This window comes from Sycon ciliatum, chromosome 5 (assembly GCF_964019385.1).
Source record: "Sycon ciliatum chromosome 5, ocSycCili1.1, whole genome shotgun sequence".
NCBI classification, from domain to species: domain Eukaryota; kingdom Metazoa; phylum Porifera; class Calcarea; order Leucosolenida; family Sycettidae; genus Sycon; species Sycon ciliatum.
The window spans coordinates 6,227,793-6,254,187 of record NC_088647.1 but is presented as its reverse complement, the minus strand read 5'-3'; the positions used below and the strand labels follow the sequence as shown (position 1 = coordinate 6,254,187).

Here is a 26,395-nt window from a genome sequence, read left to right as displayed (position 1 = left end):
TTGGGACGCCGGACAACCAAACGAGAAGCCCATGCGGCATGCATGCAATGATGCACGTCTGGCGAGCTTTTCCTCTCAATTTTCGTGTCTGTAGCTTGCTCACATCCCCTCCGATCCTGTCAAAAACTCGAAATGTGTCACATCTTCGTCTCTTCCAGACATTCGCCATGAATGGACCTGAAAAAATATTTCGGACCGTCTTTGGCTACCAGGCAAGGAAGAGCTCTGTTTGTTATAATAATATCCGTGGGACTGGGTAGACAAATAATTATAATAGTTTCTCAACATTTCTTGGATAGCCCCAATTCTTTCACGAAGTGTGTAAGACGTTTTCCTGTCACTAATCTGGGTAGTGTTGCATTAATGACAGCTACGCTACACTTTTCATAATGAGCGGAGTGTGTGGAAAAATAGGCAGTACTTTGTTCGAATATGAGACACTGAAAGTAGTTCATATCCGCAGCAAGAAGGTCGGATTCATAAATCGCCTCATTCAACTGGTGGTGATATGTTACGTGATAGGGTAAGACTAAGTCCAGGCCTCGACTTCCCTTTCATAACAATCATTTACTGTGCTGTACGGAGACTCTTTTTTGTTTTGCATACATGTACAAGTACTTCCAGTCAGTACATAATTATGCATGTACATGTACATGTACATTGGCCAGTACCATATTTGCCTGGCCGGGATACGACCATCTTTGATTGGATGGACTAAGTCTAAGGCCATCTTCGGCTGACCGAACTGCTATAGTTGATCTGTAGGCTGTGTTACATATGTGTGTGTGTGTGCACGTCTGTATGTGTGTGTGTGTGTGTGCACGTGCGTGTGTGCACGTGCGTATATCACATTGTGTGTGTGCATGCATGTGTGTGTGTGTCCGCACGCGTGTGTGCGTGCATGTGTGTGTGTCCATGCATCCATGTGCATTCGTGCATTCATGCTTGGACACGTTTGTCTCTTTCCTACTCAGGTATGCCATAGTGTACGAGAAAGGCTACCAGGATACTGACCTGGTGACGAGTGGCGTGACGGCCAAACTCAAGGGTGTTGCCTACACGGACCTCAACTCAGATCCGGCCATCGGAGAGCGCATTTGGGATATGGCTGACTACCACATTCCACCACAGGTAAGGACGGCATGGCATGTTGAAGTCATGCTGGCTGTAAACTGGATACAGGAAACCTATTACAGGACTTGATTGGTCCGGCCATGCCACAGCTTTTCATACAGTTTGTGCCTGATAAGGCGGGTACACATAACTCCCTCAGTAGTTTACATACCCATTGGCGGCCAAAGAGCTGGTCCGGCCATAGCCAGACCAACCGGACCGGTTCCACCGCCCCTGTATAAGCACCCTGATACTGAGGCACGGCAAAGCGAGAAAGCGTGTACAGCGACGGCAACGGAATGGTGTCAGTACGCTGAGCTCTCCCAGGGACTGATATACTGTACAATGTAGTGGCGTGCATTCACGTGTCATATGTACATGTATGCATGGAATCTGTGTAACATGAATGAGATCTTACCCCGTGTTTACGCCAGTGGTGCCAGTAGCTAAGGTTTTCTCAACCCTGAGTCACCCATGAGTGGTAGACCAGTGTAGAACCCTCAAACTATTGATCCTGTTGATGGTTCCATGCTGTTGGTGGTCAACTACAAGTTTCTGGGTAATGTCTCGACTAACAAGAATAGTTTGCCATCTGTTGTTTTTTTGCCGCAGCAATCTAGCGCTTTCTACGTGATGACAAATATGCACGTGACACCTTTCCAGAAGAATGGCACCTGTGCTGAGGTACTGTGATCCTATGCATGTGTGTGTGTGTGTGTGTGTGTGTGTGTGTGTGTGTGTGTGTGTGTGTGCGTGCGCGTGTGTGTGTGTGTGCGTGTATGTGCATACACTTGAGAACGGGTTTACTAGTATTCGTAACACCAATCGCGTGAAACCACGAAGTAAGAACCAAAGCAACAAGACAACCAAAATTCGGAAATAAATAAAACACTAAATGTAAGATTGAACACTAAAGCTTGACAAGAAATCGTTACCTATATAATAATAATAATAACAAAATATTATCTTGACTAGTTTGAGGGAAAGACACAAACGGGAAAAGTCTGAAGAAAAATTGACTGTCACCACCAGGACTCGAACCAGGGACCTTCGCTTGCAGCTAGCGATGCTCTAACCACTGAGCTATGTATTAATATGCATATACATTGTACTTGTGTCGTTTGTGCAATGGATGCTCAATCACTCACAAATGCATGCCATCGTGTGGAGGCTGGATCGGGGACCTCCTTTCGTGCCTGGAAAGTTAGATTTCTACACCTGATCCCAGTTCCCTCATACCACAGATCGTCATTCGCATACCGGCACACATCACCTCTCTTGTGACACGCACGATTATTTCTCCGAACCCTAGTAGGCACAGTCAGTATCGCCTATAGCGTTGCTGTTTGATTTTGAGCATTTTATCACTATAAGCGGTATATTACTATGACCGGTACTGCATTCAATGTATGCGAGTGGGGTATCAAATGATTCAGAGCGCCATGCACATACGCACTGCATAGCTGGCTACAGCTCATGACACACAACATCAGCATTTCCTCACGATGGAGGCATATTTGGCGAATTGTACAAGCAGAACTCACCAAACAACACTGGACAAGTACTGTAGTTTATCATGAAGAAGAAACACCCTGGTCTCCTCTGACACCACTTGATTTTACATCAATCACTATATCCGATGCAAAAGTAATTTCATAAAGGTCTTGAAATATGAATTGGATCACTATAGGCGATATATTACTATAGACGATTATTACTATACGCGATAACTGTGTATACTTAGTTATGGCAAATGAAAATGAATTTGAGAGATTGATCACTATAGCCGGTATATTACTATAGCCGCCAACCTTATAGTAGTGACTTTACTCCCTCGCACCCAGACGCTGATTTTTTGGAAACAAGTTTCTATACTTCCGATGGGAGAATCCGACATGGCAGTGCATTTCGGCGTGGCTAGGTCAAATTGTAGAATATCGCATCGAGTGAATTGCTTTATCTGAGAGAGGAGATGTTCGTGCCCTTGACTTGAGACCCGAAGTCCCGTTTCCATACGACAAAATTTAGGAGCTCTGCGCTCAGCGCTTTTTCAGGGTATGAATTTCGGGTTGTTCTGGTCGGGTCGCAGCGTCGCGGACTATTCCATCGTCTTCAGCGTCGAAAAACTACTGGCCATGTGAAATTACAAGGCGGTGAGACGCTTTCGTCTTCCTCTACGAGCGAATTTGTTCTGCCCCAGCATACCTAAGTATGCAATTTCGTACGCGCAGTTCGAGTGACGAGGCGTGTGCACTGTACACTGTACTGCATGCACGGACTGTGCGTCAGTGTGCGGTCGTTCTCGATTCTCCCATCGCTCCCATTCATTTCTGTTTCCAGCAAAAGTCCAACTTGGCGCCCTTCAAATCACTATAACTCAAGAATGGCTGGGCCGATTCGAATAATACTTACAGATTTCCTATGTACTACGCCTGGGAGAATCGAATGAGACCAAAATCGAAGCGATCAGAGCAAGTTTTGGAAATTGGGTGTAGTCACTACTTATAGGTGATACGTACTGTACAGTAAAACCTGTAACTAACGACCACCCCTTGGTGCCCGGAAAAGTGGTCTTTAGTGGCAGGTGGTCTTTAGTTAGAGGTTTGCACCGCGTGATCATATATGGATCCCATTATATGATATGTATGTCAAAATGCAGATAATACAATCCCCCACCACTTGCGCACTGACATTCTTCTTTCAGATCATACAACACTTGGAGAGAGAGAAAATCAAGTTTTATTGCAGACATTAAATTCGGCTCCTACTTCTGAAGCCAGGAGTCAAGAGTTCCCTGTTGAAGCTTCTCTTTGCGCTGGTGTGTACCAGTACTCGATCTACATGTACGTGATGCGGCGATGTTGCGAGTTTTCGCACCTTCACTGTAGACTATAGTATCCGCCATCGTATCCTGGCCTGTGTTCCGTACAGGTGAGTACATGTACCGTAGCATGCTAGCTAGCCAGCACAGACTGTCAGTGTGACCTGGTGACTGAGCTGTGTGATTGCACTTCGACAGAGAGCCGCTCAGTCTTAGTTTCTCCTTCGAGTAGTAACATCGATCAAAGAGCGCTTTGGATGCGCTCTCCAAAGACGTTTCCTATCATGTTTGTTCTTGACAGCACTTGAAATTATGACAGGTGTAGTGCAGTCCACACTGATTCCACAGTCAAAATGAGACTGCGTTCATTTGTCCAGCTGTAGTATCGAAACAGTCCTTTCAGGACCATGGAAAATCATCAACATGTCGAGAAGGAGCGTCGAGCAATGTTTGATTTCCTACATCGCGGTCGCTAGTTACGGGTCAAAATTCGACATTGGGACAAGAAAAGGCGGTCGCTGGTCGCGTTCAGCAGGTAGTCGCTAGTCACAGTGCATTTTGAATGTGAGACCGTCCGTGCCTGACGAAGTGGTCGGTAGTACCAGGCCGGTCGCTAGTCACGGTGGTCGTTAGTCACGGTGGTCGCTAGTCACGGTGGTCGCTAGTCACGGTGCCGGTCGTTAGTTACAGGTTTTACTGTACCTGGTAAGGCTCCCCCCGGCTTTGGGGTTACCTGAGAAGAAAGTAAGTTTAGCCTCACTAAATCAGGGATGTCGGAAGATATTATAGTGCAGGGGCGTCGTACACACTATGGTCACTGCGGTATTGACCGTACCACTTTTGCCCCAGGTACCCCCGTGAAGCATAAAAATGATAAAATACATTGATCTGGCCTGTAAATTTCCAAAATGTTCGGCTCAGCCACCGCTCCCCCACGAGAAAATTGTACTTCAGATGGCTGACCATACCGCACCACAGGGGAGTACCAGATCAGTGTATTTTTTTGATTCGCGGGGTACATGGGACAAAAAGGTATGTAGTGACCGTAGCGTGTCCGACGCCCCTGCTGAATTCAATAGGACCGCAGGTGATGTGCAGTATTTGCTTTCGCTCTCCTTTCAGAAACCCAGCATAAAGAGTTGTACGAATGGCAATGACTGTGCTGCGGGTGAACTGGTTCCCAATGGAGATGGTGAGTTGCAATCAGGGATGTGGGGCATGTACAATCATGTAGTTTGGATGAAATTTTATTTCTGCTTTAAATCCGAAATGCATTCCCTTTGCACTCTACGCGTAGTATGGTATTATACTGTTCATTTTCACCAGATGCTAGCATTGTGTGTGATTGTGTGTGTGTGTGTGTGTGTGTGTGTGTGTGTGTGTGTGTGTGTGTGTGTGTGTGTGTGTGTGTGTGTGTTCTTCTCTTTCTCAGACTCTTCCTGACTTTTCTTTCATTCTCCTGGGTGGTTACCAACAGCCAGTGCATATCGGAGTATGTGGTGTGATGTGTGCGCGCGAGGGAAAAAAATGGAAAGACCAAAAATAGGGATTCACTGGCCAGAAAAGTCACTTCGAATAGCAGTATGGTGTAGACCAGGCTGAATAGTGACGGTCAATTATTCAGCCTTGCAAGCTGTTGAATGGTGCAATCCCAGCACAAGTTGCTATGGCTTCTGCTGTAGCATTGCGTTCATCGCTTCCGGCGATGGGCGTCAAAAAGGTCAAAGGTGTGTGTGTGTGTGTCTGTTTTTCTGATGCCCTGATGCCGTCAATCCTTTTCTGCACCTTCTCCTCACCCACTTTGATGCTGAGGTGTGGTGAGCCCATAAGTGGGATCATTTCCGAATCCACCCAGAGTTTGGGGATTTCAGGGGGTGTCGGTTTTTGGGCGGTTCAATAGCCAATTGAGTCATCTTTCCAAGTTCCTTTTGAATTTCTCTCCCCCTCTTCAGGGGAGACCCACGTGACCAGTTATGGCAGTGAGCAAGTACAAGTGTGTGGGCATGTGTTTGTATGTGTTTGTGTGTGTGTGTGTGTGTGTGTGTGTGTGTGTGTGTGTGTGTGTGTGTGTGTGTGTGTGTGTGTGTGTGTGTGTGTGTGTGTGTGTGTGTGTGGGTGTGTGGGTGTGTGATGTGTGTGTGTGTGTGTGTGTGCGTACGTGTGTGTACGTGTCTGTGTGCATGTCTGTGTGCGTGTGTGTGTGTATGCGTGTGCCGGCGCATGTATGTATGTTTCCAATTGCCTCTTGCTGACAGGGCGTATGACTGGCAACTGTGTACAGTACAATAACACGGAACCAGTCGGCCGAATGTCCTGTCAGATCATGGGCTGGTGTCCTGTGGAAGATGAAGATCCAACAAAGAGGTAATTTCTTCTAACATCAACTATCCTACAAGGGTGGTCTTCTATCTTATGTTATCACAGCTGGCTATAGTAGAGGCGATGGTTTCAAATAGGATATAGGTTGCAAACCGGAACGGACTCAATATTGACTTTCTCTCTTGGTATTTTGATTAGAAAACATATGTCACAGTGAGACTACGATGTGTAATACTCCGAGCCAAAATTTCATGGCTCTGCGATGACCAGAAGCGCCATATCAAGCAGGTGAGTTTTTGACGTGTTGCTTCGCACTATGACTTGAGTTTTACGTCTTTCGAAAAATCATGTTAGGTAAAAATTACCTTTACCAAAGTTACCGAAAATAAATCTCCACTGAAAGTTTTCGGTATTGCAGTATTTTGCACTGTGTCTAAGTTACTTTTGTATGCTTCCCTTTGTCTGCAGCCGTGCAGCTGTATTAGAACAGGATGCTCGTAACTTCACCGTCTTCATCAAGAACAGCATTGAGTTCAAGAAATTCACCTACAAGGCGTAAGCATTCCAGCCATTCGCAGTCCAATGACCTTCCTAGTTTGGGTAGTACTAAAACACCAGGCCGCCTATGCTTATAAAACTGTTAACACCCATCCTTTCAGATCCCACACCATATTCAGTTATGCATTGATGCTATGCGCAATAGAGGACCTGGCCAGAAGCTATGCCCGGAATGATGCTGTATAACCCACCACCCCCAGCCTTCCCGCCAATGTTTCCTGCACATGATGTCACCAGCGAGGCATTGTTCAAAGAGGTCACGATTGCACGGGCGTACGGTTCTCTTGCCGCTGCTGCACTCACATAGCTTCTGCAAATGAGCCACGGCAACACTCTACAAGAATAGCTTTAGTATGCTCGGAGAGGAGTGGTCTTCTTGTTTGGACACTTCACGGGTAGTTCATGCACTAAAAAAATGGATCACTATGTGGAGTCATTCATTTACTGTATAGTGTCTCAGTGAGTAGCTATAGTGTCTCAGTGAGTAGCTACAGTGTCTCAGTGAGTAGCTATAGTGTCTCAGTGAGTAGCTGTAGTGTCTCAGTGAGTAGCTATAGTGTCTCAGTGAGTAGCTATAATAGTGTCTCAGTGAGTAGCTATAGTGTCTCAGTGAGTAGCTATAATAGTGTCTCAGTGATTAGCTATAGTGTCTCAGTGAGTAGCTGTAGTATTGTCATTCTGTTGTGTCATTCTATTTCGACCCTGTACTCTTTTCTTTTTTTACAAAAAAACCGCACCATTTGTACTTGTACTTTTTCTGCTGTTATGTTGCCCGTGCAGGCGAAACATCAACGATGACGTCAATAATAGAACTTACCTGGAGAAGTGTAATTACCATCCCGACACGGACGCCTTCTGTCCTATATTTCGCCTGGAAGATATTTTCCGCTACGCAGGCATTCTTGAGCAGTGGCCACAGGCAACAAAAGATGTGAGTGCGGTCCCATCAATCTTGTCAGGCACGCTGCTTTTGTCCAATGTCTTTGTTGTTCTTTTTGTTTGGGATGACCTTCGTCTTTGTATTATCTTGGTTTGCAAAACTACTGAGTTGACGTTTAACTGCTGTCGTGGACATGGTGGACATCTGGTATGAGGTCAAGCGGCCAAGGCGCTGGCCATGCAGCCGTGAGTACGCATACGATTAACACGTGCACTGCAAGCAACGTTCTGTATGCACTGAGGGTGCCGGTCCCGCGTCATTCGACCAGATTTCCATGTCCACGACAGTACATGTACTTCGAAGTAGTACCTTTGGTGCATGTATGCGGCTTCTGTGAAGAGTTCAAGTATCATGAGGCGACAGATGGCTTTATGCAGCTTTTGCATGTTTTATCTAAGTTTTGTGCTTCGTTTTGCAGTCACTTTGCAGGCTTGAGCAACTCAGACCCTGCTGCATTCATTGCATTTGTCTCTGTGGCTGTTCTATACGCACAGGGTGCAGTCATGGCGATAGACATCATATGGAATTGTAATCTTGACTCATTGCAGTTCAAATGTGCACCTGAGTACAAATTTCGACGGTGAGTTATCCGCTTAATATGTACCGCAAAGTACCGCCAGAGCGCCCCACCATCTCATCCTTTCGTGGTCGTATTGTGGAGGTGGTCTGCTGTCTGTAGGTCATACGACAAGAACCTTGTACACATATTGCACGTTTTGCAGTCAATCCGTACCTTCAAGAGGACACAAGCTCCACACAAAAACCTGCCAAGTGTGACCTTAGTACACTAAGATTCTCACATTGTACACACTTCGTTGCACTCTGCCATACGATTTTCCTTTCTCTGGCTGTAAAATCAAGGTGGGGTACTCTCGCGAGACGGGGCGCTCTGGCGGTACTTTACGATATTACTTGTATTTTTTCATCTAAGAAATTTGCATCAAATTAGGTAAACCAGTAGTTTTCATCTAATGAACTCCGCAGTCACGCACAACTCTCAGCAAGTTCCGACTATTTTTCCTGCTTGAACAGCACAGTAACTAGCTATGCTAGTGGCTTTCTGGCGTAAGTTGGAGAATTCTGTGTAGCTCTCCGGTTCAGCCATGGAGAGAGGATTTCTTGATAGAATTGACTCATTGCCAACATTCTCTGAAGAAGGGATGGTGTTGCAATACAGCCCAATTTGTCTTGAGCAATGCGTCACTCCACAGCGCATAGGAATTTGGTCTAGGGTGTTGCTATAGCTTTCTTTGCATGAAATTTAACCTGGGACTCACTTAGGGGCCGTCCGTAAATGTCGATGTTTTTTCAAGACGATATTTGTTCATTTCTCCCCAGACCCCCTCCCTCCCCCCTCAAAACGAACATACACATGTTTATGCAAGGGATCGATATTTTTTAATGAAGTTCAATTTCCTCATGAAACGTGACCAGCTGCCACTCTAATTTCACCATACACCTAGGTTTATGTTGCCACGATCGCACAACCTTGCCATGGCTATGCTCACGAGGTTGACTTTCACTTTGTGTAGGTCATAAACTACATGTTCGAACAGCGCCCGTCCATAGATAGAGTTCGATATTTTTTTCTGCAAATACGAGACGAACAAGGCCCAAACCCCCCCCCCCCCCAAACGAACGAATATCTTCTCTAAAAAAACATCGATATTTGTGGACGACCCCTCTAAGGCATGTGGTGTTGTAAATCGTGATGGTCGTTTGTTAACAGACTCGCTATATTCTACCACCTCACTGGCTACAATTACAGAACAATAAAATTCCCCAGTTGAGGTCAAGCCTTCTTGGACCATTGATTATTGATTCTGTTTGTTTGATGTCACTGTTCCTGTGTTTGCTTTGCTTTCTTCTCAGTGTGGATAACCCAGCTGTAAAGCTATCACCAGGATTCAATTTCAGGTATGTGTTCAATCAACAATGGATGCGTTTCTCCAACTTGAATATCTCGATAGCCACTTGCTGCAGGGAACCGTATGCACTCATGTATGTGTATGTGTGTACGTGTGTACGTGGGGAGCGGTGTGTGCGTACACACACTTGTACAGTAGGTATCGGTTATAACGTGGGTGTTTGAAAAACGACTTTCTATTCTTATTTCCGATATTTCTTACTCACGATAAGTCGAGTGTGACATATCAGATGCATGTGCGCAGATACAGGATGGTCATCATACATACAACATACCGCTGCTGTGTATGCGGGTGTTCATAGTCCCATACGCTAACCATGTGGCTATGCAGCATGAGATACACGACAACAACAGTTGAACCTGCAGCACTACGATGCAATGCGAGTCGGAGCAGAACTGCATCGGACAGATGTTATTACTACAGGCAATACACTTTGTACTAATTTGGTATATTTTGCTACACAAAGTCCATTCTTAGGACCGATATATTCTACAATGCGATAACATTGCTTGTAAGAATAAATGTTCACTTGAAACCCATGTTATGTTTATGAAAATATGAGAGGTCATTCTTGTAAGCAGTATATTCTTGTACACGACCACACTATAACCGATACGCACTGTACTCGTCTTGAGTGTGTATCATATGCATGCATGCGCACACTCACACGTTTTAGGCTGAGGCATCTGTTCTTGCGGTTGTCATCATCATCGCCGTCGTTATCATTGGGAAATCTTCACTCTTGTTATTATTGTTGTTGTTGTTGTTGTTGTTGTTATTGTTGTCGTTGTGGCCTGTTGCTGTGCAGGTTTGGGAAGTACTACAAGCTGCAGGAAGACGGTCAGGTGGTGCAGTACCGTGATCTCACCAAGTCCTATGGTGTTCTTTTCCTGATCAATGTGGAGGGAGAGGTTAGACACACTGTCACCAACAGTACATGACTACATGTACTGTACAACCTCTGTTTAGAGACCACCTGTATTTAGAGACCGGTCATCTCAAACCCCAGACAGTAGTTTAGCTCACATTCTGATCTGTTGATAAGGCAGTTACTGCAGCCAGTTGTCACTTTCCATTGTCTTGTCAACACAGTTCTAGTTTTCTTTCTTCCAATAAACCTAGAAATAAAGCATGTGGAGACTTTTCCCTTGACCATTCAGCCAGTGCTGAACTTCTCTCCCGATATGTTGTCATTTCTGGCTGTCTCCCACCCCCTTTCCTTTCCTTGCATCCCGTGCAACAGGCAGGCAAGTTCAGTCCGGTACCGCTCTTCATAAACCTCGGCACTGGTCTCGCCCTGCTCTCTGTTGTAAGTAAAGACACACACACACACACACACACAACACACACACACACACACACAAACATGCACACACACACACACACATGCACACACACACACACACACACACACACACACACACACACACACACACACACACACACACAAACAAACATGCACACACACTCCATGGACATCCATTGCATCTATGACAATCTTCTGGGCACACAGCACAAAATTTAGCAATACAAGATGATACTTTACAAACAGACAGCAATTGGTTCTGAACTTCTGAGAGTTCCAGCTCACTACCTCATACTTCAGTACTTATACTCAGCGCATAGTATCGTTGTTCTTGGCTCCAAAGAATGTGAAACCCCACTAGTGGCTTGCTTGCTTCTCTTACCATAGTTAACCAACTGTTATGAGACAGTCGCCCGCTCCAGTGCTGAAGGCCTTGTGTGTCTGCCGCACATTGTGCCACTGTTTCTGATTGTGTGCCCGTGTGTGTGTGTGTGTGTGTGTGTGTGTGTGTGTGTGTGTGTGTGTGTGTGTGTGTGTCCGTGGTGGTGTGTATGTGGGGGGGGGGGGGGGGAGGGGGTGTTTTCGCAGGCCACGGTACTGTGTGACTTCATCACTCTGAACCTGCTGAAGAAGCGCACCTTCTACAGAGAAAAGAAGTATGAAGACGTGGATGTTGACGACGGATTTGTAAGTGCGACAGTTTCGTGTTTACTACTTTGTTTAGAGAAATGATAATAGTATTCCATTCATAGCACTGGAGTACATTGTAGTGGTGGCTGCAGAGTTCTCTATTCTTACAGGTACTTGGCAAGACTACTGAGTAACTAACCCCATGCCAGGACTGTCAGGAGCAGTTTTCAATTGGCCCCGGTAGTATCATGACCTTTCATACTTGTGTGTATTATCAATTTATAAAAAAATAGGGTTGCAAGAATATTCGAATAATCGAATATATCCGTTTGGATACGCGATGGAAGGAATGTTTACCCCTTTGGAATATTCGTTTTAAGTTTGTTAATGCATTATTTGATCTACGATTGTACGGGCGTGTTGCCAAGTGCACACTCTGCTCAAGTGTAGAACGGGTGGAGTGATCTGAACATGTGTTGTAATTATGTTGAGAAAGGGGCCTATGACTCACAAGAGTAGTTAACATAACTCCACTGTGTACTTGGTCTACAACGACAGGGGACTAGCCAAATTCTTCTTTTTGGTATAAAATTTTGATATTCGATTCATGCCGATTTAGAATATTCGTTTCACTCCTATAAAAAATGGAAATGAAATATAAAAAGTCAGTTGGATGTCTGTGCTCTGCGTTCCTTTGAATAGGTATGCACAGATTCTTTCATCTTGCTGGTGACAAGCTTCAACTGCATTCTCTCCATTACGAGTTGCACATCGACTTCTTGAAATTTCAAGATTGGTCATTTCTCCTTCTGTCTGTTCCCGTGTTTGATTTTTGAATCTGTTTTTTTGTTTGATGGAGTGTTGTCTGTGTATTGCTGTTTGTGCTCTGCTCCAGACAATTCTGAAACGTTCCCATGACGACAGTACATCTATTGGGTAGAGCCAGTTCACAGCCTGCTGCCTATTGTGTTCCTGTCAGCGGTTTTATACACTGGTCAACTCTGCAACACGTTAGTACTGTGTATATGCCCTCTGTACTACTACTTCTTGTGCAATTCCTTGAATGGTGAACAACGTGAGAAACAGCACGGCACTAGATTGCCTTGCTGTGCATGGAGTAAGACTCAAATACAGTGCATCTAATGTCGAAATGCACACACACACACACACACACACACACACACACACACACACACACACACACACACATACACACACACACACACATACACACACACACACACACACACACACACAAATGAACATTCACATGAACACGATCAAGTGCAGCCATGCACATACACTATACACACCCTCATGCACAGGCACGCAAGCATAAACAATAGAACAAGTCACATCTCGCAAACAACATTTAGCGCAAATTATACACACACACGCACGCACAGAGTATGGTTTCAGCAGTACACAGCACAGCGTGTCAGTACAGGGAAATTTACTATTGTTTTACAAATTTCAACGGATCAGTCTTTTTTTCTTTTTTTTTAGTTTTACAATTTTTTTAGTTTTCCACTCAGCATGAATATTTGCTGTTTTGGACTTGAATATCTTGCCAGTGTGTCATCCATTGTAAGTTGTAACTGCCACTCTGCTGACTGGCCGGTTTTCATTGTTCGTCAAATTTACTTCTGTCATGCTGCTCCGAAACCTTTTTACGCCAGATGTTTTATTTTACTAGTATTTTCACCCCCACTATAGCCGGAGGTATCTTAGTGTCGTCCGTTGCACTAGCAATTCTGCTAGTTTACAATGTTCCCCATTAGATCTATACCATTAGGCCGAATGGCACATATTTCCTTGTAGAGGACATGCACAAGCTCAGTAGGATTACTTTGTGTTAGGGTGACTTTCACTCACATTTAGGTTTTTTTAGATGCGCTTTATACAGGCCCCATCTGTTCGTGATTTTAGAAATTAAATTTTATTTTTATATTATATGGGATTCTGCAAAGACAGCTCCCGAAGGTCAGGAGATCGGATCATCAGATCGAATAGATTATTGCTCTGTAGTGCTCACTTGCTCAGGCAGTGAGTGTTGTTCTGCTTTTTTTTCTCGAGCGGCATATTGCGGTCAAACTAAGTTATTTTGTTCTTTGTGCTATGTGTGGCACTCTATATTTTCTATGCTCTTTTTGAAGTCCTTTTGAATCTTACAGCAATTATTGATGTTCCTTGCCGTTGTTACACAAACACTACAGTCTACATACAAGTACAAGTACTTCTACATGATGTACTGTGTGTTCTCTAACAGTGCTACGTGTATTTATCACTCCCTTAGTATTGACTCACATAGATTTTTGCCATACCTAAGCAGTCACATAGTCCTGCATATTTCACTCCTTAGGGCTATATTGACCGCTTATATTTGACTCCTTTTTAGCGATTGAACACATGCTTTGGCTAGTTGTGATAAATCTAATATTGACTGAGTACTTGGTCAGTATAGGAAACTTCTCTCTCTTTTACTTGGCTTTTATTTCCTATATTGACCTCGTACTCAGTCAATATTAGATACGTATTGTGCAGGGATGTACATCAGGGAGTCGTACCCAAACGTTTGGGTATGACTCCCTGATGTACATGCGCGACTGGATTGTATAGCCATGCATGTAATTGAATTGGTAAGATGCTTGCACTGCAGAAGAGAAGGTATGATGAGTTAGCCGCAAGGCTATTCCCATGACCATTGGTTGTTCTCTGTGCTGTCCCACAGCATGCAGTGTAACTACACTGTATTGTCGCGCATAAAGCAGCAATTGAGTCCCCATGCCTTTACCGTTGACTTCCTTTACGACATGCTGCAAACTGAAGAAGTATGAAGTACTATAGACTATGTACATTGTCATGCATGTAGTGGGTGTGCAAGGCCGCAACTATTTTACAAGACACAGCTGCTACCGAGTAACATACAACGCATGTGTATTGTTACCCGTTAGCAGTATTTATTCATTACATTGTCGATGGGTGGCGTCGCATGGTTAGCTAAGCCTCAGTGCATACCATATTGAGCATGCTCACAAAAAGGCCGGGACGGAAATTAACTCTAGCCCCGCCCATTTTAGTTACCCTGCAAATGGGAAGGGATGTAGGAATTGAAGATTCCGCAAGGACTGCTTGCAGTCATGTGGAATCTGAGTTACACGAGGAGTGGAGGCAGAGAATGTGACAGTGTGTTTGGCCTAATTCGCTCCTAAAACCATAGCAATTCAAAGAAAATTTTCAAACTCCGCCACCATATTACTCCCGAACTCCAGACCTTCTTTGGCCTTTTTCGGAGCTCTTGACTTACATGTATGTGACAGTGTGGGAGGGCATAAGTCTATTCACAGACATCACTGACAACTGGGAGGGAACACACTGTCACATGCTCTGCCTCCACTCCTCGTGTAACTCAGATTCCACATCAGACTGCAAGCAGTCCTTGCGGAATCTTCAATTACACTTCGGAGCTCCGGCTTCGAATGTGACAGTGTGATGTTCAAAGTGATATACCCAGAGCACAAGCCTGATGAAACCCAGCCTGCGTTGGCCATTAGGTACAACAGACAACAAGTCTACAAGACAGTGCTATATTTATATACTAGTAACTACACAGGACCCTAATGGAAAACAGAACGGGTCATACCAGGAATGGTCCAAACTTGCATAAAGACCAAAGCAGAGGAAAGCGCGACAACTGAGCCAAAGTTGTCCGCAGAGCAAATATTGCACGAAAGTGAGCCAGAGAGAGAGCTAGAGTGAACAGAGTCATGATTGACGAGAGTCATGATGAGAGGTTATCTCATTGCCAGACGAGAGGACAGCATCCGTGAACAGCTGTGAACTGGGACGATAATAGTGCTCAATGAAAGTATGCTGACCACTCCAATCAGCTGCGGCGAGTACCTCAGCCATCGTGACACCAGCCACGGTAGCCGCCGTTGTGGAAGCACCACGAGTTGAATGCGCTGTAAATGTGCTCGAGATGCCAGCTGCCTTGAGCACGGTCTTTAGCCAGCGAGCAAGCGTAGCAGAGCTGACAACCTGATGAGGAGGGCGAGTTGATACAAAGAGCCCAGTGTCAGCAGCAGACCGCAAAGAAATAGTGCGGGACAAATACTCATCCAGACAGACCACTGGGCAGAGTGTAGACGCCTGTGCAAACCGAGGCAGCACAAACTCTTTTGGTGCAGAGCCTACCCTTTGGGTCTTAGTGGGGCGTGTCAAGATGAACTGCACGCCATCCGGCTTCCTACGCATACTCTGTATGGAGAGTGCATGCAACGTCGAGACTCTTGGGGCTCTGGCCAGGGCGATGAGCATCACCAGCTTCTCAGACAGCTGGCCAAGTGAGACAGATTGATTATCAAGACTGGCAAGGTATTGCAGGACAGATGCAACACACCAGGTCTCACTGTAGCGCGGTTGCGGAGGGCGCTCGTTATAGACACCGGCCATGACGCGCCGAACTGTAGGGGACTGGCCAATGGGCAACTCATCTGCACGTACCGGTAACGTGGACGAAAGTGCTGAACGATAGACATTCAGTGTTCGGTACTGCTTGCCGCTCTCGAATTGGGAAGCTAGAAAGTTGGCTACCCGCACTTCATCAGCTTCCAAGGGATCAAGCGATTCCCGCGGACACCAGCGAATCCAGATGTTCCAGGCCGACTCGTAGCTGGACTGGGTTGATGAGCGCCACGATGAAACCCATAGACGGGAAGCGTGTGCTGAAAGGCCGCGACTTCGTGCGGCCTCCCGGATAGTGGCCAGACGGCTAGTTGCAGCCGGTTGGCTTCCATCGGATGTGATTCGCCGAATGGACCCAACACGGGATCCTGTATCTCCGGCAGCCGCCACGGGTGGCTCCGTAACATGGACAACAGCTGAGGATAATACGCCTGACCCTTCCATGCTGGTGCTACTAGTACGGCATTGGCAATTTGGTGGTACTGGATGAACTGGAGACAACGGCTGACTAATGCTATCGGGGGAAAGAGATAGCCGTCCTCCCACATGTGGCTGGGCAGCGAAAGCGCATCCACTGCTACTGCGTCCGGGTCCGGATACCAGCTGACATACTGGGGAAGTTGGCTGTTGTGTCTCGATGCGAACAAATCGCAGAGAAGTAGACCCTCGTGCGTCACAATCAAGTGAAACAGGTCGCTGTCCAGCTTCCAATCGCTGCTGTCCACCAGTAGATGACGGGAGAGGTAATCTGCGGTCGTGTTGCTGGCACCCGGCACATGCACTGCAACCAGGAACAGCCGACGAGCATACGCCCAATCCCAGATCTCCCTCGCCAACTGGCACACCAGGAACGAGTGTGTGCCCCCTTGCCGATTGATATACGCTACGGCCGTGGTGTTGTCGATCTCCAGACGGAGCGTTAGATCTGTCAGGTCGGGACACAGCGTCTTCAGCCCCAGAAAGACCGCTTTCAACTCTTTCCAGTTGATGTGCCGATCGTCGTGGATTGTCCAAGGGCCGCCTGTGACTTGGCCGTTGCACGTCGCACCCCAACCATGGTTGGATGCGTCGGTGGTCAGAGTCAGGGAGGGCGGTGCGATCTGAACTGGCCTGCACCGTTGTGCTGGAGTCAGGTGAATCCACCATGAGAGGTCGTCTTGGGCATCGTCCAGTAAGGCAATGATCTCCTGTTCGTCCGTTATCTGGTTCTGAACAAACTGCAACATCCGGGACCTCGCTTGCGCTAGTGGTACCGCCTTTGTCGCGTCTTGCATTTTCCCTAGCAAATGCCGTAGTGCCGAGAGGCTGGCAGTGCCTTTGTTCAGCATTTGGCGACAGTCCTTGCGTATGCCCTCGTACTTCCGATCTGGAAGATGAAACTCCATGGACAGCGAGTTGACTGTTATGCCGAGGAACTCCAGAGATTGCACTGGCGTCAGGATCGATTTGTCCCTGGAGATGATGAAGCCCAGGTGCTCCAACAGAAATGCTGCTGCGTTCACCGATTGCTTGGCTGCCTCTGCTGTGGCAGCTATGAACAACCAGTCGTCCAGATACACCACTAGGAGGATTCCCAGAGATCTGAGAAATGCTGCCACCGGTGCCAGGATCTTGGTGAAAGTGCGGGGGGCATCCGAGAGCCCGAACGGCAAGCATCGGTATTGCCATGTCTCTTCCCGCCAGCGAAAACGGAGCCATCTTCGGCTGTACGGGTGGATGCGGACAGAATGGAACGCATCCTTGAGGTCCAGCTTGCACATGAAGTAACCTTGCTGGAGAAGATCGGCGGCATGATGGAGTGACTCCATCTTGAAATGCTCTGTCCATACATGCTGGTTGAGGGCTTTCAGATTGAATACAGCCCGCCAACGACCGTCGGACTTTGGGATGACAAAGTGCTGGCTCAGATACTCCATCCCTGGCTCTTGCGGTGCTCTCTCTATGGCTCTTAGAGACAGCATCTTCTGGAATTGCTCGTCTAATCCTGTTTGCTCTGCTGGTGCCAGATGGTATGGCTGTGGCAACCGATCCTGGTGTGGCTGGCTGCTCATTGATAGTCGATAGCCTTCCACTGCTGCTAGGACCCACGGGTCCTGTGTGATTAATTTCCAATTGTGCAATGCATGACAAATTCGGCCTGCCGGAGAGGAATCCGGTAGGCTGTGCAGATTCAGCTGCGCATTCTGCACTATCGCAGGAACTTCTCGCTGATCTGCAGGACAACCCCGGGCTGCTAAGCCGACGGGTTTGATCTCCGCTGCGGAGGCGGGACGGAATGCTGCTGCTGCTGCTGCGGCTGGGACCGTGGTGGGTAAGGCCGGAATCGGCGGCCGTGATCTGGATAACCCCTGCCGGAACTGTGGGGTGGCCCGGACCGGTTGCTGTCGCGATAGCGCGACTGAAGTGAGAATGGGGCCCGGCCCCGTTGGGCGCCGAACCCCCCGGAACGAAAAGGTGGCCTGGCTCTTGCCGGGGCTGCACTAGCGGGCTTAGTTAGGCGAACCGCATCCCGCAAAGCTGTTGACGCCTTGACCTTCTCGGTCAAAGTCGCCGTGAACTTGTCTCCAAACAAGCACTTGCCTTTCTCAGGCATCTCATCCTTCATTAATGTGGCTACCTCTTTGCCACCAGCCTCCAAGACCGTCTGCTGCCGTGCCTGGGTGAGCAAGGCATTGACATTGCCCATCAGAACGAGTGTACGCTGTACAATGTTCATTACGTCTGCCACCTCGACAGTGTCATGGTCAGTGTCCAGTAGTGAAGCCCAGGTGCACGTCAGTGGGCCCACCGATGCATGCAATGCTTGCTGCACCAAAGAAAGTCTCCCATCAGCAACTTTAGGCAGCTGGTGCCCTATCCAGCTCTTTACCGACTCATCGATCTTGGGGGCAATCAACGCTTCCGTGGCAGGACGCGGATGCAACGTGAGCATAGACTTTCGCTCTTCGTCCGTCAGGGCACGACGGAAATGAGTTTCTATCAGGGAGTCGTATAGACCCGGGAGGCGACACGAGGCCTTCCGGGCCGACTATGATTGACTCGCGGCACTTTCTCCCACTTTTCCCTCAGATATCCCCGGTGCGTGCCCTGAGTTATAAACCAACTACTCCGCGTACTTATGCCATGGGACTTTGGGAGTGCACTCCTTGGCCTGGTGAACGGACTCGTGCAGGATCGATAGGATCGTGGGAAATCGTAGCTCGAAAAGAAGAAGAAGAATGAACTACTTTTCCAAGTAATTAGTTGCATTTGATGATCGTGATTGAGGCAGAGAGTGCTGCTGATCGCGATCTAGATCCGGGTCAAGAATCACCTCCTGATCCTAAGGAAACCTCAGCTGACGTAGATCTACGTTCTCTTCGCGTGAACGCTCAGTCTGTATTGGCTTGGGCCACAGGTATGGTTTGAATTCTAATTTTCTATGTTATTATATTTTTCAATTTGTCTTGAAACTTTCAACCTTGCTACTTAGCGGCTTCTGATCTGGTGCACGTACTGCATAAAAAGTTGCGAATAATCATGAATTGGAAGAAATACTTGTGGGTTGATAGAGTGCAGTACTTGTTCAATGGTTTCTACAGAGCGTTCCAAATCCCAGCCGCTAAAGACCCACAGAAGGCAAGAAGTTTGCGTTGCAAAGCTGCTGTCCCGCCTGACTGCGGAGAAAGAAGACTCGTTTATGGTTGTTCTACAGCCGCTGCTGACGTCCATCAGCTCTGTCCTGCTCCCAGCTGCAGATAGGCCTGGATTTCAATGAGTCGTGTCCCAACTCCGGTGTGAACGATTTCCCGACGTCAAGACGAAGTGGGGTCAAGTCATGGGTGTTGCAAGGAAGCTGTCACAAGATGATCCGGTATTGAACGGTAGGTTTTGTAAAGCTGCTCTAACATTTGGATCCTATAAATTATAACATTAAATTATTATTTGTATTCACGAAGCCATGCCCAAGACGTGCGACATAGCGTGCGTTCGTGTGTATGTGTGTGCGTGCGTGTGTATATTGTGTGCGCGCTTGTGTATGTCGTAAAATCCCGCCAGAGCACCCCTACCTCCGGAACCATTCGAGTAGATCCATTTGGGGAGGGGCGGATGGGCGAGTCCTGCTTGCCGCATTCAGTACTGCATGAAAAAGTACTCACCCTAAGAAAACTGTGCGTGCGTCTCGTACACCCAACAAAAGTCAAGAGCTGGGAGTCGTACAAACCCATCAAAACCCTAGGGTGTGTGCGATCTCTGGTCAAGAGGGTGGGAACTGCTGCGTACATTTCCAACCAGGTCGTAGACGCATCTGCAGTACAGTACGACCTCACATTTCACATAGTCATACGAGGATACAACTCTATTGATAGATAAGATAACGTGCTTGTAGATCTCTGCCATGCCAAAGTTGCATTCAGTAGAGGTAGTAGTCTCTGTCAAACGTGTTTGCCATTGGCTCACGGCACTTGTAGCAGCTGATCGGACGATGCAAATGGACTCCCAGTCCACATTATCTGGTTCTTGATATGCCTTCGAAAATATACCATGGCACGCACTTTCCACTGTTGTTACATAGGGCCGGACGTGTGTTGTCCTGAGCTTGCCACGATACTTTCCGATCTGTCCATCTCCTCTCTTTGTTAAGTTGAAATTATTTGAAGAGCTGATGGCTGGTAACTTGCTGGTCAGCTGGTAGGAATACGTTTGCAAGTGTTGCTGCTGATTTGTACATTAAATTGCCGGAGTGACGTGGCCTTGAGTAGTCTTCCCCAGCAATGAACTGAAGAGTAGCATGCGTATTGAATTCTCTTGTTGCCGGTTCATCGGCCCCTCTCCATGACACCGGACTAGACTGAATTACTGGCGTCCTTTCAGCGGCCTGCTTTTCGCCTCGAACTTCACGAGTCTTGAAATCTGGACCCAACATAATAAAAGTGGGACTCAATTGCGCAGTTCAGACGATAAATTGATGCAATAAGGGGTCATCGCAAAAGTGATTAGTCATCCCTGCAAAAAAACATCATTCATTTCGTACTTGGACCTCCTCTCCACCCTCCGAAATGAATGGACGACGAAAATCGCATGCATGTACATGTGTATGCATAGCGTCAGTCGACTGAGATTTTAGCTCCCCCCCCCCCCCCCCCCCCTGGAACGATCTTCGTTTCAGGGACGACCAAAAACTTGTGTGACCACTGACTTTCTTTCTCTGTTATCAAGCAGTATGCATTATTTGTAACAGTAATTACTTGTCTGTGTCATGTGGATGCATTGTCTTATTTCCTTTTTCAGGCTACAGCACAACCGAGAGAACGAAATGTACGTCGCAATCAAGCTATGTCGTTGCCATCTTCTATTTGCCATGCGTTACCTGATGTGCCAGCCTGCTATGTCGGATACCGCTAACCATGCATCGACTAGGCGCCAGGCGTGAACTGATGGTGGTGGTGGTGGTGGTGGTGGTAAGAAGGAGAGCTCTGTGCCAGAATAACTTTGCAGTTTAGAGAGCGTGTCTGGGCAGGCGTGTATTTACCCCCATATTGCCAGGTGTGTATTTACCACCATATGAACCAACCATAAGTGCAGTTGCAGTGGAGTCTTCAACTTCATTCTCCCGAGTCAAGCTCCTTCATCTAAGAAGAAGATTGCCTGATGAGTCCAGCCGGGACGAAAGGTACGTCGCAATCAAGCTATGTTGTTGCTGTGTCATCTGCTATGCGCCATACGCTACCTGATGTACCAACCTGCTATGTCGGACACCACTCACCCTGCATCGACTAGGCGCCAGACGCGAACTGATGATGGTGGTGGTGGCGGGAAGGAGAGCTCTGTGCCAGAATAACTTTTCAGTTTAGAGAGCGTGTGTAGGCAGGTGTGTATTTACCGCCGTATGAATCAACCACAGTACGATCAGCTGACGTTATAACTTATAAGGATGATCTCGTGCAGCGATATTATTGATATTTTTTAAGTCTTTTCTAAGGACTCTCCACTGCAGCGTTTTCTTTCCACTCGGTTCTCTTCTTTTCATCGCTCAGCTTGCACTTGCAATGCTTATACATACTGATCAATCCCGTTCAATTTTCCGTACGTTTTTCTCAAAATCCATAGCGTGGACGAAGTAGTGATTTTCCGTACAAATATGGAAAATACGGAAGGTTGATAGCACTGTGTTGAGGCAGCTATTGTTGACTTTATTTGGAATTAATTCTGTCGTATTTGCACACATTCCTGAGTGCATTGTATTACTATTAGCATCCACTGTGTGTTATCTGTGCGAGCTTCTAACCTTGTGAACATTCACCGAAGGTTCGGTTGGTGGCGCACAAGATCTCCCGGGATGGCTCTTGTGGGCTCTCAGCCCTGCGTTCACTGCATAAAACTTGGCAGAACAGTTCAAGTTTCAATTTAGGCCATTTCCTCACTCTGTGACTCCCAATATTTCACATGTGCAATGATTATAAGTATTGTAGATCACTGGGACAGCGCCACTTTGTTAGCCGATGTTAGTCCTGAAGAAAAATTGACTTCATTGCCCTAAATGTGAGAAGAAATTGGGACTATTTGTGAAGGAAAACTTTGGAAAATGTAATTTCGAATAAAAGTCATTTCGTTTATCTGGATAGGTCCAATATTTCACAAATGTGCAATATAAGTATTGTAGATCACTGGGACAGGGCAACTTGGTCTGTCGAAGTCAGTCACGAGGAAAAAAATTACTTCATTGCCCTAAAGGTGAGAACAAATTGGGACAATTTGTGAAGGAAAACTTTGGAAAATGTAATTTCGAATATAAGTCATTTCGTTTATCTGGATAGGTCCAATATTTCACAGATGTGCAATATAAGTATTGTAGATCACTGAGACAGGGCAACTTGGTCGGTCGAAGTTAGTCACGAGGAAAAAAATTACTTCATTGCCCTAAAGGTGAGAACAAATTGGGACTATTTGTGAAGGAAAACTTTGGAAAATGTAATTTCGAATATAAGTCATTTCGTTTATCTGGATAGGTCCAATATTTCACAGATGTGCAATATAAGTATTGTAGATCACTGGGACAGGGCAACTTGGTCGGTCGAAGTTAGTCACGAGGAAAAAAATTACTTCATTGCCCTAAAGGTGAGAAAATATTGAGGCAATTTGTAAAGAAAGGATTACCTCATCTTAGGTGGTCAAAGTGCCTCAGAGTTCGAGTGGCAGTGCAAAGCCAGTGAGTAAGCCAGTGAACAAGACCCTTTATTAGTGAACTCCTCAGCGATGGCCACAGATGGCTGTATTTCGGCAATGGAGATCGAAAGTCTGACCAGAATTGTTCAGCGAAAGGACGAAGACGACGCTATGTACGGATTTCCCGGGCGCTATGACCTATGTACGGACGTGTCCCACACCGAGCAGGTCGTAATATTTTGAATCGTTGAGTCGATCATGGTCGTGCACAAGTGATGCGCGTGTCGCCTCCCGGGTCTATACGACTCCCTGGTTTCTATGTAGTCTGTGATGACAGACGGAGCCGGAGCTCGTATAAGGTACTTGCCGGATGTGTCCACCTCGGCACGTGGATCAAAAGCCTGAGGCTTAGTCATCATGGTCATAGTCAGGGTAAGATCTCGCTGATCTTCCGAACTGACAGAAGGCTCCAATGCCTGAGCCGGAGGCCCGGCGGCAAGAAGATCTCGCTGATCCTCAGAAGCCAAATTTTCAGGAGCAGACGCCCTGAGTGACCCAGATCTCGCTGAACTGGCCCCAGAGCCGCTCGGAACCTGGTCACCACTGGAACTTTCCAGGGTACCATCATCCATAACCCCATCCATGTCACCGGAAAGGGGCACGCCACAAATCGGACTACAAACTGCAATAACTCAAAAATAAATCGAAGAAGAAACGTCCACCATGTGGAGCAAAGAAAAAGGCCAAAGAAGGTCTGGAGTTCGGGAGTAATAATGGTGGCGGAGTTTGAAAATTTTCTTTGAATTGCTATGGTTTTAGGAGCGAATTAGGCCAAACACACTGTCACATTCGAAGCCGGAGCTCCGAAGTGTAATGTTCAACTCGGATGGTGAGCCAATTAAATTATGGTGAAAAAGAAGAAGGACGAAAGCGACTGTATAAGATCTGGTTACGTTGGTGGACAGTTAGTCGCAACTCGTAACATTTTGTCCTTCTTTTTCACCATCATGTAGGAATGCTATACTTTTTTTCGGAAGTAATTACCATGATTACTGCAGTTTCTGAGCTCGGAACCCTAGCCTATAGCCTACTCAACTGCCTAGTCGCTAGTATTGCTATTACAGTATTAGGTCTTGTGGTTCTGCCATAAGAAGGTTGTCTTGTCAAGTAACAATTACATTAGTCATTAGTAAAAAATACTTATTAATGTTGTGTCAGTTGAAAACACACTCGGATCGGATCGACTTGTCACCATGGTCACATGTAGATTTTTAAAGGGGAAGTTAAGGCAAAAATTAAAATTTCACCAGTTGTAGTCTTCGGGGTGCTGAGTCGAATGGTCTTGGTCCGAGAAAGCTGAGACGCTCCCTTCCTACTTGAATCCCAATCGAACTCGCGCACTTCCACCGAAACTGGGTGACTGCGCCCTACTACATGTAGATGGGGATTTGTTTTTCGATTTTGACAGCATGTTACAAGGCGAGGACGCGTAGTGCTCCTGACTACAACCATAAACCGGTTGGCAGAGTCCCGGTCTTGCGACCATTGTAGTCAGGAGCACTACGCGTCCTCGCCTTGTAACATGCTGTCAAAATCGAAAAACATGTATAAAACTACCAAGCAAGGCTTCTGTATATCTGGTATATACCTAGATGGGGATTTGTATGCAAAATGTCACTAAAAGCGCCATTTCGTTCTTATAAAAGCACGGATGACCGCGATTGGCCCATATGTTGTAGTCTTTTGGACGCTGAGTCGACTGGTTTTGGTCCGAAAAGGCTGCGATGCAGCGTTCCTCCTTTATTCCCAATCGAACATGGTTGAACAAGCGGTCACGTGCTCCTGGGTGCCCAAATCACCTGGTCACCACGCCAGCAGGCGACAACTGTTACTTTCACACCAAGGTTCAACTCGAGTTCAACTCGAGTGACAGGACTGCACCCAAAAAAGGTCAAACAGGCTAGTAAGTAGTTGTACCCTGCAGGCACGGTGACCAGGTGACTGGCGTACGCAGGAGCACGTGACCGCTTGTTCAACCATGTTCGATTGGGAATACAGGAGGAACGCTGCATCGCAGCCTTTTCGGACCAAAACCAGTCGACCCAGCGTCCTAAAGACTACAACATATGGGCCAATCGCGGTCATCCGTGCTTTTATAAGAACGAAATGGCGCTTTTAGTGACATTTTGCATACAAATCCCCATCTAGTAGGGCGCAGTCACCTAGTTTCGGTGGAAGTGCGCGAGTTCGATTGGGATTCAAGTAGGAAGGGAGCGTCTCAGCGCAAACTCAAAAATTATTTTTACATGACTGTATCCTTGAACTGAACTACAATAATTGATTGTATTCGCCTGGTATTTTGCGGCTCCTCCTATGCCATGGCCTAGCCTAGTTGTAATAGATGACTTGCACAAAGATCCGAGCCGCGAGTGAGACGGGGCCTGTGCACCCAGGCGACACTGCGGGCACCCTACACCGTCTGTAGTGTACTTTTTTTGTCAGCATGAATGAACGGTGCACGGCATGTACATGATGTACAATGTACATGATCAGTACCGTCACTGTCTTCAGCACGACAGCAGCTCATGAGTCATGTGCACTTGTAGGGTTAGTGGAAGTACATGACTGTATAATTATTATGTGAAGAGAAGCCAGGCGTTCAAACCAACCCAAAATACTCTTGCCATATTCTTTGGTGAAATAGTTATTAAAAAATTGTCTTACTAAACAACAGTGAGCATAGAAGCAACCTCGATGCACCCAATAATATGGCATCCGGGAACAGCAAGTGTTGCACGAGGATCCCAAGAACACGTCAAGTTCCATGCTACCCGCCGCCATCAAAAGAACGAAGGATAACTGTGCTAGCCTAGTTCATATTCAATGTAACGCTATCGGTACGGGATATAGGAGCCTGTTGGGAAGGCGTGGGTGAGCTGTTAAAATCTTGTACGGTTCGCACAGCACAACATACATGCAGCAGTTATTGCGACGGTATTGCGACGGTTAACGTCGATGGACGAGAGTCATAAAGCACAGTCCATGGGGGTTGACGTTTCTGGGCTTCCTTTTCGAAAGGAAATTTTTATTTCTATTCTAATAAAGCAGAATCATGCTGATTATACCAGTCTGTTATGAAGACAAGAAAGCAGCCATGGACATTGTGC

At 46.7% G+C, this 26,395-nt stretch overlaps 2 protein-coding genes and 1 long non-coding RNA gene across 3 annotated transcripts; 2 read left to right on the top strand and 1 right to left on the bottom strand.

The window, feature by feature from the left end:
* Window positions 1-111: 111 nt before the first annotated feature.
* On the top strand, window positions 112-14,021 carry LOC135817345 (P2X purinoceptor 4-like). The gene is made up of 13 exons (XM_065330513.1): window positions 112-523; window positions 975-1,131; window positions 1,726-1,797; window positions 5,057-5,126; window positions 6,190-6,298; window positions 6,722-6,808; window positions 7,592-7,742; window positions 8,246-8,331; window positions 9,624-9,668; window positions 10,488-10,590; window positions 10,923-10,988; window positions 11,574-11,672; window positions 12,511-14,021. The coding sequence occupies exons 1-13, from the start codon at window positions 390-392 to the stop codon at window positions 12,553-12,555; spliced, it is 1,224 nt and encodes a 407-aa protein (XP_065186585.1). The 5' UTR covers window positions 112-389; the 3' UTR covers window positions 12,556-14,021.
* A 2,186-nt stretch (window positions 14,022-16,207) lies between these two features.
* Window positions 16,208-18,133, bottom strand: LOC135816551 (uncharacterized). Its single transcript, XM_065329746.1, has one exon. It carries the CDS (start codon window positions 18,131-18,133, stop codon window positions 16,208-16,210), a length of 1,926 nt encoding a protein of 641 aa, XP_065185818.1.
* A 1,546-nt stretch (window positions 18,134-19,679) lies between these two features.
* Window positions 19,680-22,315, top strand: LOC135817344 (uncharacterized). The gene is made up of 2 exons (XR_010553533.1): window positions 19,680-19,945; window positions 21,354-22,315. It is a non-coding gene; the product is annotated as an uncharacterized LOC135817344 (long non-coding RNA).
* The last annotated feature ends 4,080 nt before the right edge of the window (window positions 22,316-26,395 follow it).

Coding starts and splice junctions, on each gene's coding strand:
- LOC135817345 (XM_065330513.1), top strand. CDS start 390: ATGAGCGGAGTGTGTGGAAAAATAGGCAGTACTTTGTTCGAATATGAG. Junction 524..974: donor GTGATATGTTACGTGATAGG/GTAAGACTAAGT, acceptor TTTCCTACTCAG/GTATGCCATAGTGTACGAGA. Junction 8,332..9,623: donor CCTGAGTACAAATTTCGACG/GTGAGTTATCCG, acceptor CTTTCTTCTCAG/TGTGGATAACCCAGCTGTAA.
- LOC135816551 (XM_065329746.1), bottom strand. CDS start 18,133: ATGAGCAGCCAGCCACACCAGGATCGGTTGCCACAGCCATACCATCTG.